Source organism: Bubalus kerabau, chromosome 5, assembly GCF_029407905.1.
Source record: "Bubalus kerabau isolate K-KA32 ecotype Philippines breed swamp buffalo chromosome 5, PCC_UOA_SB_1v2, whole genome shotgun sequence".
NCBI classification, from domain to species: Eukaryota; Metazoa; Chordata; class Mammalia; order Artiodactyla; family Bovidae; genus Bubalus; species Bubalus kerabau.
In genome coordinates this window covers 35097452-35112350 of record NC_073628.1, presented here as the reverse complement: position 1 = coordinate 35112350, position 14899 = coordinate 35097452, and the positions used below count along the sequence as shown (strand labels likewise).

Sequence of the window (14899 nt, the reverse complement as noted above, 5' to 3'; positions counted from 1 at the left end):
GCCACGGTAGGCAGGCAGAGACAGCAGGTCCATGCTGTCCTCCTGAGACCTCACAGGACTGAAATGTCCCTTAACCCGAAACATGCAAAGCTCATTAATTCTGCTGCTGCATAAATATCCAGAGTTCCCTGTTTGGGGGCCAGGCACGGGGATGAATAAGTCCTGTCCCCACACTCCAGGAACTCAAATGAGGGCGAGAGACCAAAGTGAAGTGCTAGTGGGTGGTGAGACGGGCTGGTGCAGAGTTCCATATTGACTGTTGTGGGGGTATGAAAACGCTCATCAAGAAGGCCATGCTTCAGTAGGCAGGCTTTATTGGAAAGGAGAGAGCTTTCCATTTGGAGAAAACATCACAGGCAGAGCAAGGGCACCACGTAGCCCTGCCTTCCGGGAAGATAAAGGACAATCATGTTTGCTTTTCATAGGAAGGAGAGGTCAACCTGATTATCTCCCTAACTGCCCTCTTCACTTTGCCTGTGTAGACACAATTCCATGACCAGCAATGACATTCGTGTAGTTAGGAAAGAAAGGGAGAGGAGCCATACCATGAAGTCATTCCTTTTTCAGGAATCCAGGGTCTTGGCCAAAGCCTTCAGAGGGCTGTTGAATATCCAGGCAGCAAAAGAATTGGGTGTCCTTGAGAAATGCCGGGAGAAGGTATACCTCCCCAAAATGCACATCCCAGAATAGGTCATAAAGCAAGGTCCATTTACTCCCTCACATGAAGCACAGTGCCCACGTACTCTCTGTTCACCGTCCTGCAGAGCTAGCCTCCCAGGGCCCGGACTGCCCAGGGTTAACAGGGCGGGTGGGTACACAGGAGCCCAGAGCCCCACAGCCCTGGAAGAGCGTCTCATCATTGGAAACAGAGCTGAGCCAGACCCCAGGGGAACAGAGCCTTCTCCAGCTGTCGTGGAGGCGAACCAGCAGGAAGTGGAAAAGAACAGTCAACAAATCGCCAAGTGCAGGAGAATATACCTCTTCCATCTGCAGAGCATGTTTGGACTGGAGTGAACTTTTACATACTTTCTAGCGAAGCCACACACGAGTGCTATAACCTGAGGTCGGTCACTCAGCAAACATTAACTGAACGTCTCCTCTGCATCGGGCCCTCTCCTGGGTTCTGAGACTTCAGAGACAAGTAAGACACAGTCCCTACCCTTGTGATGTTCACAGTCTGGAGAGAGAGAAACAGCACCCGTCACAGATGCAGTAGAATCATGGCAGTGATAAAGGAGCATCCCTCATGCAGCTGATGTTATTAAATGCCTGGTACCCTCCTGGGAACTGTAATGTCCCATGGCTTCCAGTCCAGCCAGGAAGACATCCATGGATCATCCTGGTTGGGAAGACAACTGGCTGGGGGGAGCACACTGTTGAGGGAGCTTGGCCTTGGGTTCTGAACTGCGAAATGAGGCAGCAGCCCACCTCAGGACCCTCTCAGCTTGGTGGGCTCTCTACCCATTGGAGGAGCCAACAGGAAGGGGAAGGGGTCTGCCCCGCTTTGAAGGATGGCACAGATGAAGCAACTACAGGAGTTAGGCTGTCCCCAAGTGCTGAAGGGGGCAAGACTGTCCTCACTGGCCCCTCTGGGTCTTAGCCAAACAGGGTCAATCTTAGTGGAGGGAGAAACAGGGCAGGCTTTACCCAGCAACATGGGGTGAGCCAGAGTAAGCACTTGGCTGTCTGAGGTTCGGTCAGGCACACATTCGTTGGGCTCCTGCTATCTCCCAGGTCGCACGCTCCTTTCTCAGAGGATATAAAGACCAGCGAACATGGCCCAGCCTACTCTCCCTTGGGAAGCTCACAGTTATTTGTAAGAAATCGTTATTCACACAAACCAAATCTAATGGAGGCAGAATGAAATGAGCACCTGTATTTCAGTCATGATGTGGGGCACAGTAGGATCCCAGATAAATAAGCCAGAAAGTGAAAATGATGTCACTCACTCACGTCCGACTATGCAACCCTATGTACTGTAGCCCACCAGGCTCCTCCGTCCATGGGATTTTCCAGGCAAGAATACTGGAGTGGGCTGCCACTTCTTTCTCCAGGGGATCTTCCCAAACCAGGGATCGAACTCGGGTCTCCCACATAGCGGGCAGACTCTTCACCATCTGAGCCATCAGGAATCCCTCAATAAGCCATGGTGGAGGGAAAAAAATGTTAGAGTCTCGCTTAGTGAATGCTGTTGGCTGATGTGACTCCAGGGCTTGGAGAAGGAATTCGCAGTGGTTCATGTGAGTAACAGGACTGGAGGAGGCAGAGAACACCAACTTGAGCTCCCTCCTACTGCCCTGCCCGTTACAGACAGGGAAGCTGGGGCCCAGAGTGGAGATGTGATGTCATACACATCAGAGTTGCACAGAAAGTCATTAACACAGCTGGACTCGGACCCAAGACCTTTGAGCCTTTCTGTGTGATCTCGTGGACCACCGCCCCCTGATGTTTCATCTTCCTCCCAGACATGTAGTGTGAGTACTTAGTCCAGTCTAAGGAGGCTACAGCAGTGCCCCAGAGAGGACCAGAGGATGACAGCGACAGCTCATATAAGCAGTCGTGCGCCCACCCAACAGCACTGGGAGGCGTCTGGTATTCCGATACCCTCACTGTGTCCTTATGATGAGAAAGCTAGGGCTTAGCAAAGGGAAGCATGTGGCTCAGGTCACATAGCTGGCAGGTGGCAGAAACTGTATAGTCCCTGGGGTCTGGCCACACAAGAGCTTTTCAGCATGCCTGGACCTCAGACTCACGATTCCATCATAAACCTAGCCATGGCCCTGCAAGTCATCTGAAAACTCCTGGCTTCTCTTCTTTCCCAATTTGCTAGGCTTAACACAATTCTTTACAAATGAAACTTGAACTTCAGGCTTCATTAAGAAAGCTGTTGCAGTGTTTTTTAACTGAGACCCCAAAAAACGTGTTTCACAGCACGGCTGAGTCGAGTTTAGCTTTATTGGTTTGTTTCTGTTTTCACTTATGGTTGTCTAGATTTTAAAGCAGAGAACAGATCCTGAATGTGAGTTAGTGACTCCCAATCTCTTAATCCACTGTCAGGGCTGCCCAGTCAATCTAACCTGCCTCCAGATTTCACTCCAAGCCCAGGTTGGTGAGGGGCAACAGCAGGGCAAGCTGGCAAGCAGAGACCCTGACTCACCATGAAAGGCAGTCCCTCCTTGTGGTACGTTTGACAAAGAAGATGTGCCCTATGCTTCTGTGCCCTTCAGAAAGCCCCTTGTGATGTTCTGTCCCATGCACCTTCTCACATGTTCTCACTGACCGTCTGAGGGGGCATTTGTGCCCATTTCAGAGATGGAAAAACTGTGGCCCAAAGACGCTTGTTGTTGTTGCTCAGTCACTAAGTTGTGTCCGACTCCTTGACTCCATGGACTGTAACAGGCCAGGCTCCTCTGTCCTCTGCTACCTTCTGGAGTTTACCAAAGATGCTAAGTGACTATAAAATAAGAATAATAAGGCCTACCTTGTAGTGTTACTGTGAGGATTACAGAGGGTGTATTTAAAGTGCCTGAGAAGCAACATACCACAGCGATTAGAAGCAGGATCTGTACCCAGACTGTCTGGATTCAAATCCTGGCTCCCCAATCTGCTGGCTGTATGACCTTGACTGAGTTATTCAACTTCTCTGAGCCTCAGTTCGTCACCTGCAAATGTCATCTCTCTTTGTCTTGCTCCTTTCCACCTGTAATCACAGAAGTGTGATGTTTATTATGAAATAAATACATATTCATATATAAATCACTTTTAAAAATTAGAATTATATTCTCTATAAAATTTTACAGTCTGCTGTTTGGACTTATGATTAGACTGTATTTTTCCATATCGTAATGTATCTTGACCTTTTTCATCTTTTAGTTAAAATTTGTATTCCAAACTGTTACATGCTTACTGCTAGAAGGAAAAAAAAAAAAAATCAAAATATACACAAAGGAAAACAGTAGCCATCATTTAGAGAGCATCTCTAAGGGCCAGGGGCTGGGCTGGACACTCTGTGTCCATAAACTCCAGCCCCTCGCAATGCACTTGAAAGGCAGACGCTTACAGGCTGGGAAGCTGAGGCTCACTGAGCTGATCAGGCTTTCCCAAAGTCTCACCATGAATCAGTGGGAAAGCTAGGATCCGAATGGAAGCCGTGCTTAAAAATAAGCCAAAGAAAGGAAACATTCACAGGAATTTAAACACCCATACCCCTTGTGATAAAGGATCTTTAAGCAGCTTCAGAGTGTGTTCATCTCTTTAGACTCTGTTGGCCCCGTAAAACAATCATGGATTGCAATTCAGAGCATTGATAGATGCAACCTGGAAGGAGAAATTTCAGGAAAACTGAGAACAAAGCTCTCTGTCCTCCCTTCTCCTCCTCATCTCCCACCATTGGCACATAAAGCCATAGAGTTTGGCCACACTTCAGACTATCTCTAAACCATGTTTCTTGTGATAAGAGACAAGAGAGAAATTGACCTTTAAAAATCCTGTGTTCTGAGGAGCAGATAAAGATTTTGCAAGCCTTTTCACCAAAGGCACAGAATTTATTACAGCAGATGACAAAAACTTCTCCCAGATGTGTACAGACGGGGAGGCACATTCCACCCTCCACCCCCCGGGGCCTCCCCAGATGCTGCTTACAGCCTGCTATAAAACACGTCTCAGGCCAGACTGCAGGCAGCTGCAAGATGAGGTCGGCGGGTGGGCTGCTGAGCCCGGGGAGGAGTTAAGCCTGCAGAGAGAGCTGGCTGGACTGGTTAGACCCTGTCCACAGGCCCATCGGGCTAAGGGACCATGCAGCCAACTCTGATGAAAAGAGTTTGCTAGGCCACGCATTGCCCACACCGCCCCAGCTCTGCTCTCCTTTTGGCTTCTTCTTGACCATCCTTCTAGTCTCAGTTAAGCATTCCGTCTTCCAGGAAATATTCCAGCCCTCAGCCCATGTTAGGGTCCCTGCTTTGGGCTTCCACAGCGCCCCCACCCCTGCTTCCCTCTTCCCCTGCACACGGTTATCTCACTCTGGCTCGCCACACTTGGGAGTCCTTTGGAGGTGTGACGGTTTTCTTCCTGTCTGTCCAGTGCCTGGTGCAGGGCCTGCCAGCCGTGGGACAGACGCTGAAGGGTCAGAGCAGACCTGTCCTGTGTGCCTGCTTTCTAAGGAGAGGAACAAGCTCTTCCTGGGGTGGGTGGTGAGGGGGAGGAGGGATGACTTCCATCATACCCCGTAGCCCTCAGGGGGCCCAGTCGAACTGATGGAGCTGTTTGACTTGGGATCCTCACGCATTCATTATTCATTTTTTCATTCATTCAACAAACATGCCGATGGGGCACAGGGCACTGTGCTATATGCATTTGGGATAAGAAACAAGTCACGTCTGCCCTCTGTGGACGGGGAAACAGAGCCGGGGGAGCAGGATGTCCAAGAAACGATGAACGAGATGCAGACCGTGGAGTAGGGCCTGAATTGGGAGACAGAGAAGAGACCAGGGCCCCAGCTGCCACTGCACTAGCGGTATGATTTTTGGGTAAATCAGCTACCCTGACCCCAGTGTCCTCTTTGTAAAGATGAGAAGGCCAGCTCCGTCACCACCTTCTACAGAACCCTCAGCGCCTGTCACTTTCTGTGAATGTTCCAGCAGGCGGCCACCAGGGGAGATGAGCCTGTGGCATAGAAAGGCCACGAAGTGACTGTTAGGCAGGTTAACCCCAGGGGCTGCCCTCCGCTCCCCACCCCCACAACTGGTGGGGACTCCGACAGCGGAGAGGGACTTGGTTGCCTGAGGTCACAGCGCGCCCTGGCAGCTGTGAAGATCACAACACAAACGGGGAGCCATTGCTGGTCAGGACTCCGACTGATGGCACAACTCTTCACCCATTCCTGTGGGCAGCACCCCTCTCTGCAGAGGGTGATGGACACCAAGGCTTTTTTCATTGACGTTCTCATGGCTGGAGAGTGACAGGCTCAGGGAAGGAACCCTGTCTTCAGGCTTCTTAGCCTGGATTCTTTCTCTCCACTTGCCCCTCTCCAAGGTCAGGGACACCCATGGCAGGCTGGGCACTGAAGAGGAATGCGAGAGGAGATGGCATGGCCCTCATCCTCCAGGGGGTAGCACAGGACGTACATGGAAGTGTTAGCAGAGCCTCGCTGCACACACCACGTGGCGTCTCGTCCCCACGTGGCATCTCATCACCATGGCACTTCATGTTCAAGGGTCAGGAGAACAAGAACTACTCTGGAATGTTCATTTAGTGCCCCAGAGATGTGGCCGCCTTTTTCTTTTTTTCCCAACCTACCCTTCCTTCCCTTTTTTTCTTGTCTGTCTTTTTAATCTCTATTCTGCCTTTTTTCTAGCTGTTTCCTTCTCCCTTCCCTGCACCCCTCTCTCCCACCAGAGGCCGCAGCTGGGTGCAGCATTGCTGAATGACCAGAGCCTGAACGGCCTCTGACCCTTCATCTGCCCTTCTTAACTTCCACCATATAAGGAGAGAGAGGAGGCCTTAGAACTATATGGGTAAAGGGAATTTCTGGAGGAAACGTGTAATTTCCCCCAAGTTGGAGTTTTAGGATTTAGGAGGGCTTTATGGAAAATTTGGAAGAAGTAGAGGAAAATCATCTCTATTTTCCTGATGGGTTTGGGAGTTTTGCTTTTGCTGCTATGATCACAAGGGTCTCTCTAGAAGAATAGGCAATGCAGGAAACATGGACATAAGTCAACCAATGTGTGTAACATACAATTAAGTGAGATAAGAAGAGCGTGGAAAATCTAAATGTCTTTAGCCAAAACCAGAGAACCTTGAAAACCATATATTGCTGTGTTTCTAACCTACCCCCAAATTAACTTTTCTGTCCCCACAATATACTTTTTCCTCTTACTATGACTTTTCTAAAATTTGTCATCCATGCCGAAGAAGCTGAAACCGTGCAAGAGTCTCGGTTACTGTGAGCAGCTATATACCCTGCTGCAGGCTGCCGTACGCTGCATTTGAAAATACAGAGAAGGGTTTGCTTGGAAGCCGGTCTCATAAACTGTGGCTCTGATGAGAATCTCGTGGGCCCTGCTCATTTTAAAACTATTGTTATGTATCTCCTTTAACTGTGATGGTCTCTATTAATGGGGTTTAGCCCACATTTACAACTCAGCAAATATTTGCCGATTGAATGATGAGGGAGCTTCCACATAGGGAGGTGTAGGCGGGCAGCATTCTTGGCCAGACATTAATCACTCTGTGCTGTGAAGCCTACAATAAGCAACTCCACAGCCCCAGAGTCTCTCATAAGAGCATGGTGTGTGATATGTCCCCATTTCAGAGAACCCCAATCTTCAAGTCCCCTGGGGTCTCTGCTTCCCTAACTCGTAGGTGTGTTGCTGTGGCTGTGTTTCTCTGCTTCAGTTCTTCAAGGCCAGACTATCTGCAGAAAGAGCTGCCCTGAAATGCGGATTTAGGGAGGGCAGCTCCATTACTGGGATCCCTGTTCAAGGGAAGCACCCAGCCAGGGGCGAGCAGTAGCTCATGTCTGTCAAGCCCTCACTCAGGTGCTGGTCTTCATGTTTAAATGTGCTACGTCCACGATCTCACCTAATCCTCCCAGCGTCCCTCTGAGCTAGGTTCATGTTACAGACAGGTGAACTAAAGCTCAGAGCCCTTACGGAGACTTTAAATTTCTACCCGAATAGTCAACTAGATCATCACCAGGGCCCTCTCACCACAAGAAGCAGCAATTTTGTTTACGATTCATTGCTGAATTTGTTTTTTTTAAAGGAAAGAAGTAAGGGGTATGGAAAAGCCCAGATTCCAGAGGCATGGAGGAAGCTGGAAGCTAAGGCAGGGGGTGGGGACCCTGAAATGAGTCAGCCCTGGTCTCTATGAGCTCGCTGTGTGGGGAGGGAGACAGAGAACATGAGAATTATAATACAGAGATGAATGCAGTGGGGAGGTCACCAGGGCGCTGGAAGAGCACAGCAAGACTCATAAAGTCGGGTTTTCCACTTAAATAGTTCCTACATCCCTTCAGGGACAAAGAACCTTTTTCTATTTCACAAAGAACTGAGTTCAGCTTCTTTACTGACCAACTGTGTGATCTTGACCAAGTTACCTTACCTCTTGGAACCTCTGGTTCCTTCTCATCGAAACTGAGGGCGATGGTGGTGACGGCTACTTCACAAAACTGGGAAGATTCACTGACATTTTTCTTGAAAACATTCCTTGTAAAGGATTTAGCACTGTGCCTGGCCCTCAGTAGGGCACAGCTGTGATTATCATCATCGTCATTTAATACAAAAATTAATAATAGTCATTCCTGTCTAACCTTCCACCAGGACCAGAGGACAGGAAACCGTTCTTCCAAGGTGCCACGAAGCAGGGTGTTTATAAAGAGGTGAAAGACTGGTTTCCAGGGACTGCTCCGGTGGTAAACAAGAGCAGGCAGAGCTAATAAAATTTCAAATTAGCCATGACTTTTCACGGCCCTTCAATTGTGCTGGCTGATTTAATGGTCAGCGTCCCTGCTCACTGGGATTGAATAATGGAGCATTTCTGCAGAGTTATGGATGCAGCAGCTGAATCTGTCATGCGAACATCAATAGCAGAATGCAAATAACCCTCAGCTCGGGCTGTAATTATGTGTTTAAGCAATGTCTGACAGGGGCAGCCCGAGAATGTGTGATGGGGCCAGCCGACTGCGGGAGAAGACAGGTGCTTGGCTCAGCAGTTAGCTGGTGGACCTGGGAGCTGGGCCAGGAGGCACGAGGCAGGACCCAGGACCCGGCCCGAGTGAGGGGAGGCCTTTCCGCCACATCTCTGGGTGGATCTGGCTGGTGGGCACACGCAGGACAGTTGGCTCCCCTCTTTGGGGAGCCATGTTCCAGGGTCAGGAAGAGAAACTACCTCTTGTGCTGTGCTTAGTTGCTCAGTCGAGTCCAACTCTTTGCCATCCCGTGGACTGTAGTTCACAGGGCTCCTCTGTCCATGGGACTCTCCAGGCAAGAATACTGGAGTGGGCTGTTCCCTCCTCCAAGGGATCTTCCCAACCCAGGGATTGAACCCAGGTCTCCCACAGGGCAGGTGGATTCTTTACCATCTGAGCTAACAGGAAAGCCCACCTCTTATTAAGCACTTATGATGTATCAGGTACTCTGCCAGATTTGAGGGACATATACTGTGTTTTTCACATAAATAAAAATTACATTAGTAACACTCTTATAAATCGCAGTAAGAGATGTGAGAAACTGAGGCCAGAGAGTTTAAGAACCTGACCAAGGCCACACAGTAGTAAGTCTCAGAGCCAGGATTTGACCTCTGGAGCCCATTCTCTGCACCACTGTGCTGCCCTCAAGGAGGGCAGAGCAGATGGACCTCAGACACCATGCCAAAGTTGGGAGAGAAGGACAAGGGATTTTTTTGTCCCAACTTATTAAGGAAAAAAACTGGGTTTCAGGGAGGTAATGGAGCTTGCCTGAGGCCACTACACCCCGAGACTAGTAAAGAGGCTTAAGGGTGCATATTGTATGTGCAATAACCGTATGGCCAGCCTCTATATTGTAGACCCACAGAGACAAGTGAGGGAGTGTATCAGTGTTAAGGAGACGGAAGCTCAGAGAGGTTAAGTATGGGAGCTCATTCAAAGCCGTTCTTCCAGGCAGTTCTGGGGCTTGCACTTCAGTCTCTGAGCCTCAGGATCCTCCCACCATACCACACTATTTAACCAAATTGAATGAAGATAATGCTTTTCTGCCTTTTATGGACTTGATTCAAATGTCATTTAACTCATTCCATTGTCCCTCATTTATTTAACAGTCAGGTCTTAAACACCTGTGCTAAGGGCTGGGGCTACATCAGAGACAACCAGAGCAGGACCCACGCCCTCAAGGTGGTGGGGAAGTTTGCCCAGAATCGCTGAAAGCAGGAGACGCAGAATTCCAGCCTACAGAAGAACACACGCGCTCAGGCTGTTCTCTGCCTACAGAGCACACAGGCTGCCTACAATTGGCTTCTGGTCTATTTTAAGCCATTCTATTGGGTGTCCGTAAAAGCACTTTGGGATAATGAGACCAAAAATCTGTGGTCTGGTGGAATTTCTTTCTTTGCACTTCGAGAAGCTGGAAGCTGCAATATAATTTTCACTCCTAAAGAAATCCACCCATGTGGTAAAGAGAATTCTCTACTAATGACAACTTGGTCAGTGACATGAAACCATCCAGCAAACGCACAAAGCCCCTCTCACAGAAGGCAGAGGCAGCTCCCTACACACTTGCCTCGCAGCTGGGAGAGAGGCTGGAACTTGGCCGCCCCTTCCTCACCCCCAAATGCCATCAGTCACCAGATCTTCCCATTTTTACCTCTCCGTTGTCTCTCCACACCACCGTCTTCCCTCATCCCCACTGTTCCTCCTCTAGTCTCAGGAACCGTTGTCACTCCTGATGCATGGAGCCCCTGGCTCAGCAATACGGTGACTTTCAAGTGAAGTCATCCCCTGCTTAGCACCTTTCAGTAACTCCTGTTGTCCAGAGGGTGAAATACAGACTCCCTAACCTGGCCCGGGAGGCCCAGCTGTCGGCTCCTGCAAAACTCGCAGCCTGATCTTGTGCTCTTCTCCCTTTCTGAGCCCAGCATCTGAAATTAGTGATCCAAACTGTCACCTCAGGGCCCCCATGCACAGCATTCCTTCTGTCTCTCTGAAAAGAAAAGAAATAACACACGTCACACTGCACACTGCTTGTCCATCTCTCCTACTAGACTAGTGGGGTGGGACCTGGAGCCCCTGAATCTCCTTGGTGCCCAGCAGCGGCCTCAGCTTGTATCAGGCACTTTTATACAGTCATTCAGTGAGTGGAAAGTAGAGAAGTGAATGAAGGCAGTGTGAACAAAAGATGCGGATTGCACACAGCAATACAAACGCCCTGCTCTGTCACCCCTGCAGACGGCTTGGTGGACTGCATGGACCCCGACTGCTGCCTCCAGCCCCTCTGTCACGTCAACCCGCTGTGCCTGGGCTCCCCTGACCCTCTGGACATCATCCAGGAGACACAGGCCCCCGTGTCCCAGCAGAACTTGCATTCCTTCTACGACCGAATCAAGTTCCTCGTGGGCAGGGACAGCACGCACGTCATCCCCGGGGAGAACCCCTTTGATGGAGGGTGAGTCCAGCTCTGGCCGTGGCTCTCAGAAGAGGGAATGAGCCACCTCCAGGGCTCCATCTGTGTGGCTGGAGTGGGAGGAGGCTGGGAGGGGGACACAGTACTGAAGGCTCTGGGTGGACCATCAGGGGAGGCAGGGAAGCGGCCTCAGGTACCCGTGTTTAGAAAACTGCTCTCCAAGGCATCTGGAATTTTTACGAGCAGAGTTGTGTTGTCCTCGCTGGGTGATGGATGGAGAGAGTAAGAAATCAAAGGTCCAAGGGGAATCTTGGATCAATACCCACTTTGCAGTCTGCTCTTACTGATGCCACGGTCTCCAGATGAGCTGAAGGCTCTAACAGTCTTCTCCCTCAGAGCTGATGCCGGGAGACTTTAGTAGGCTGGTGGGTGGGGCTGCACCTGCTGGCACCCAGGCACACGCCCAGGCATTCTTTAACCAGTGTTCAGCGGTGTCTCGTGTACTGGACAGTTTGGTACTGAGGTCTGCACTGTGCCGGAATTGCAGACTTGAGTGGAGCACAGTCCCTGGCCACTGGTCACTCACAGTCCTCTAGGGAGACAAAAAGCTGTTCCAGCATGATAGGCCAGATATGTGCCCACAGGATACTCTGGAAGCATAGAGAAGGTGCTTCTGGGTGGGGGAAGGCTGAGACTTAAGAACTGAGTCTTAAAGATGACAAATAGCTCAGCCAGGGAGAGTTTTTCAGGGAGAGAGAACAGCTTCTGCAAAGACCCAGGGGCAGGAAAGAGTATGTGCAGACATGCTCAGTTGTGTCCAACTCTGCCCTATGGACTGTAGCCTGCCAGGCTCCTCTGTCCATGGGATTCTCCAGGCAAGAATACTAGAGTGGGTTGCCATGCCCTCCTCCAGGGGATCTTCCCAGCCCAGGAATCAAACCTGGGTCTCCTGCATTAGCAGGCAGATTCTTTACTGCTGACCCACCAGGGAAGCCCAGGAAAGGATACTGCTAAGTCACTTCAGTCGTGTCCGACTCTATGCGACCCCACAGATGGCAGCCCACCAGGCTCCCCCATCCCTGGGATTTTCCAGGCAAGAACACTGGAGTGGGTTGCCATTTCCTTCTCCAAGGAAAGGATACAGGAGCCAGCAAAAGGCAGCGCTCTGTGCTCTGCTCCCCAGATCAGGGTCTCTGACCTCGGGAAAGATATCTAAGCAGGAGGGAATTGTGATCATTTTTTTTGAATGTCTTCCAAGGTAGTGATGCCAGATACACACAGAGCTTTCTTAAAACGTCAGCCCAGTTCAGCTCAGCAGTCACAGACTGTGCCTTCTGTGTTCATGCCTTCTGTGCCAGAGTTCCTGCCCTAAGGGAACAGGGTAGGGGTAGGGAGAAGGGACAGGAAGAATGAATGACATTCCCCCAGTTCTATTTAAAGAGGGAAATCAGCACAGCTGGTCATCAGCTTCATCGTCAGCTGGGTCTGAGGAATGCTGGAGAGAGGACTCTCTTACTGACATGGCTGGCAAGGGCAAGGAGGAGTCTCACCTCAATAGATCACCCAGAATGTCTGTTTGTAGTTCAGAAGCAAACCTGAAACTCACACAGAAGTTAGGGCTGAGGATCTTGATTCAGGTGCCGTCAGCAAGCAAGTGGTAGATGAAACCATGAACACGAAGGTGTGTGATCCAGGAAAGTGTGGAAGGAGGGAGGAGCCGGGACCTAAGAAGGACTCCTGGGGAGTCACCTTGGGAAGTGGTATTACCATCCTTAGAGAGGAGCTGGGAATCCATGGAGGAGGCCCTCTCCTGGGACGTGATGGACCTGGGACTCCAAAGCCTAGACTGCCCCAGCCCTTCCACACAGGGAGCAATGACAAGATGGGAAGAGAGAAGTCAGGGGAGTGCCCTGAGCCCAATAATTGTGGCATCATACAAGTGTGTCAGAGCATTTGAACTTTAACTTTCTTAGAGGTGAAAGTATGTGAGAGTCCCCTTCAGCTCACCCTGAGAATACTGAGAGCCTCAGAGGTTAAGTGATCTTCCCCAATGCATAGGCCAGTGAAGTGGCAGAGCCAGGAGCAGAAGCAGAGTGAGAAGAAAGCTATTCATTTATCTTGGCCAGAAATTCTGCTTTTGTCTCCAGGTACAAAGCTTTCTGCTTTTTTTATTCAATTGTGTGATTTTGCATGTAAGCTTGTGGGCCTTCCCGTGGCGTGAGTTCTTTTAATCAACTGGAGGTAGGAATATTACTCCTACCAAGGGGGATATTATTTAATACTTGCTCAGCCCTTCTTTACTGGACTGTCATGGGATCTGATTAGGGCTATGACTGGTTGGCTGCTGATGGCTCTTCTGATTAAGGGGTATCCTCACCATGCCATCCTGATCAGTGCCAGTGGGGACCACGTGCTCTGGTGCCTCACCAAGCCTGATGCTTACATTGTCACAGATCACATGGCACCTACCCAGGAATTTGGGTGTAATTTCTAACAGTCTGACATGCCCTTAAGGAGCCTGTCCAGTGGGGAACTTGAGAAACCTATACTGGAAGAAATGGGCTGCTCAGCAGAGAGAAGAGAGCATGGGCTTTGGAGCAAGGCCGACTTGTGTCTCAGATCCGGGCTCTGCCACTGCTGAATGCACATGGCTTTGGGCAAGGGCTTAATATAGTGAATATGTAAATGTCTGCCAACCCTCTACACTGAGTCTGCCACGACAGGACCACATCTTACTCACTTTCACATTTGGTAGCTGCTCAAGATAAATATGCATATATATTACCTTGAACAAGGAAAAGATGAAAGGAAACAAGGAGAAAAGGAGGAGTGGGGAGGGATAGTGGGACGGAGAATAATTGGATGTATTGTCTGTTTTGTTTAATTTTCTACTGAGGATTCAAGAGTCCAGAGAGGTTCAATTATCTGCTGAAATAACATTACCAATTAGTAGCAGAAGCAGGAGTAGAAGTCAGCTCCCAGATCATTGTTTATGTATCTGTCACCTTCAGTTAAATAGCAGAGGCTTTGAAAGCAGAGACCATTCATCTCTCCAAACCTGTATGACTTAGGGCAGGGCCTGGAATAGAGTATTTGCTCTAAAATGAATGGATCATGGAAGCTTCCAAATGTTACTGCAAACATTCCTTTTACCTAACGTTTGCCTAAATCATCATGCCCAGCTCCTCACTCATCTAGATTCGCGGGAAACAGCCCCTATGTTTCACTACTTTCACTAAGTATCGCCAGATTCTTATGTAAAACAAATCTAAGTGACTGGAAACCTACAAACACAAGGTACACATGTGTGCTAAGTCACTTCAGTCGTGTCCAATTCTTTGCGACCCCCTGGACTGTAGCCCACCAGGCTCCTCTGTCCATGGGATTCTCCAGGCAAGAATACTGGAGTGGGCCACCATGCCCTCCTCCAGGGGATCTTCCCAACTCAGGGATCAAACCCAGGTCTCCTGCATTGCAGATTCTTTACCAGCTGAGCTACCAGGGAAGCCGTATGCTACACTGCACTCTGTACAGTCTGAACGGGAGCCCGTCTAAGAGGTTCCAAGAAGCAGGCTGTCACCCAGTGACCTAACGGCATTTCTGAGCCTGGCAAGGAGCCCCAGCTGTTTCCTGTGAGGTGCAGGAGCTTCACTCTGCAGTTTCACTGCTGTGTGACTGACTCTGGGAGATCCAAGTATGAGGCCTGCTGGGACTGTGGGATGGAGAGGGATTCAAAGCCAGGTCGGAACTGACAGGAACACCGTCCTGTGGGAGAAGCCAGCCAGCCAGCCCTCAGTACACGGGGC

At 50.0% G+C, this 14899-nt stretch overlaps 1 protein-coding gene across 1 annotated transcript in view; it reads left to right on the top strand.

Annotated features, from left to right (window-relative positions):
* The window catches only part of TENM4 (teneurin transmembrane protein 4), a 440205-nt gene that overhangs the window by 328529 nt on the left and 96777 nt on the right, over positions 1-14899 (top strand). Inside the window, exon 15 of the mRNA XM_055581442.1 lies at positions 10919-11135. Within this exon, the coding sequence (XP_055437417.1) occupies positions 10919-11135 (217 nt within the window). The remainder of the gene's footprint in view (positions 1-10918; positions 11136-14899) is intronic.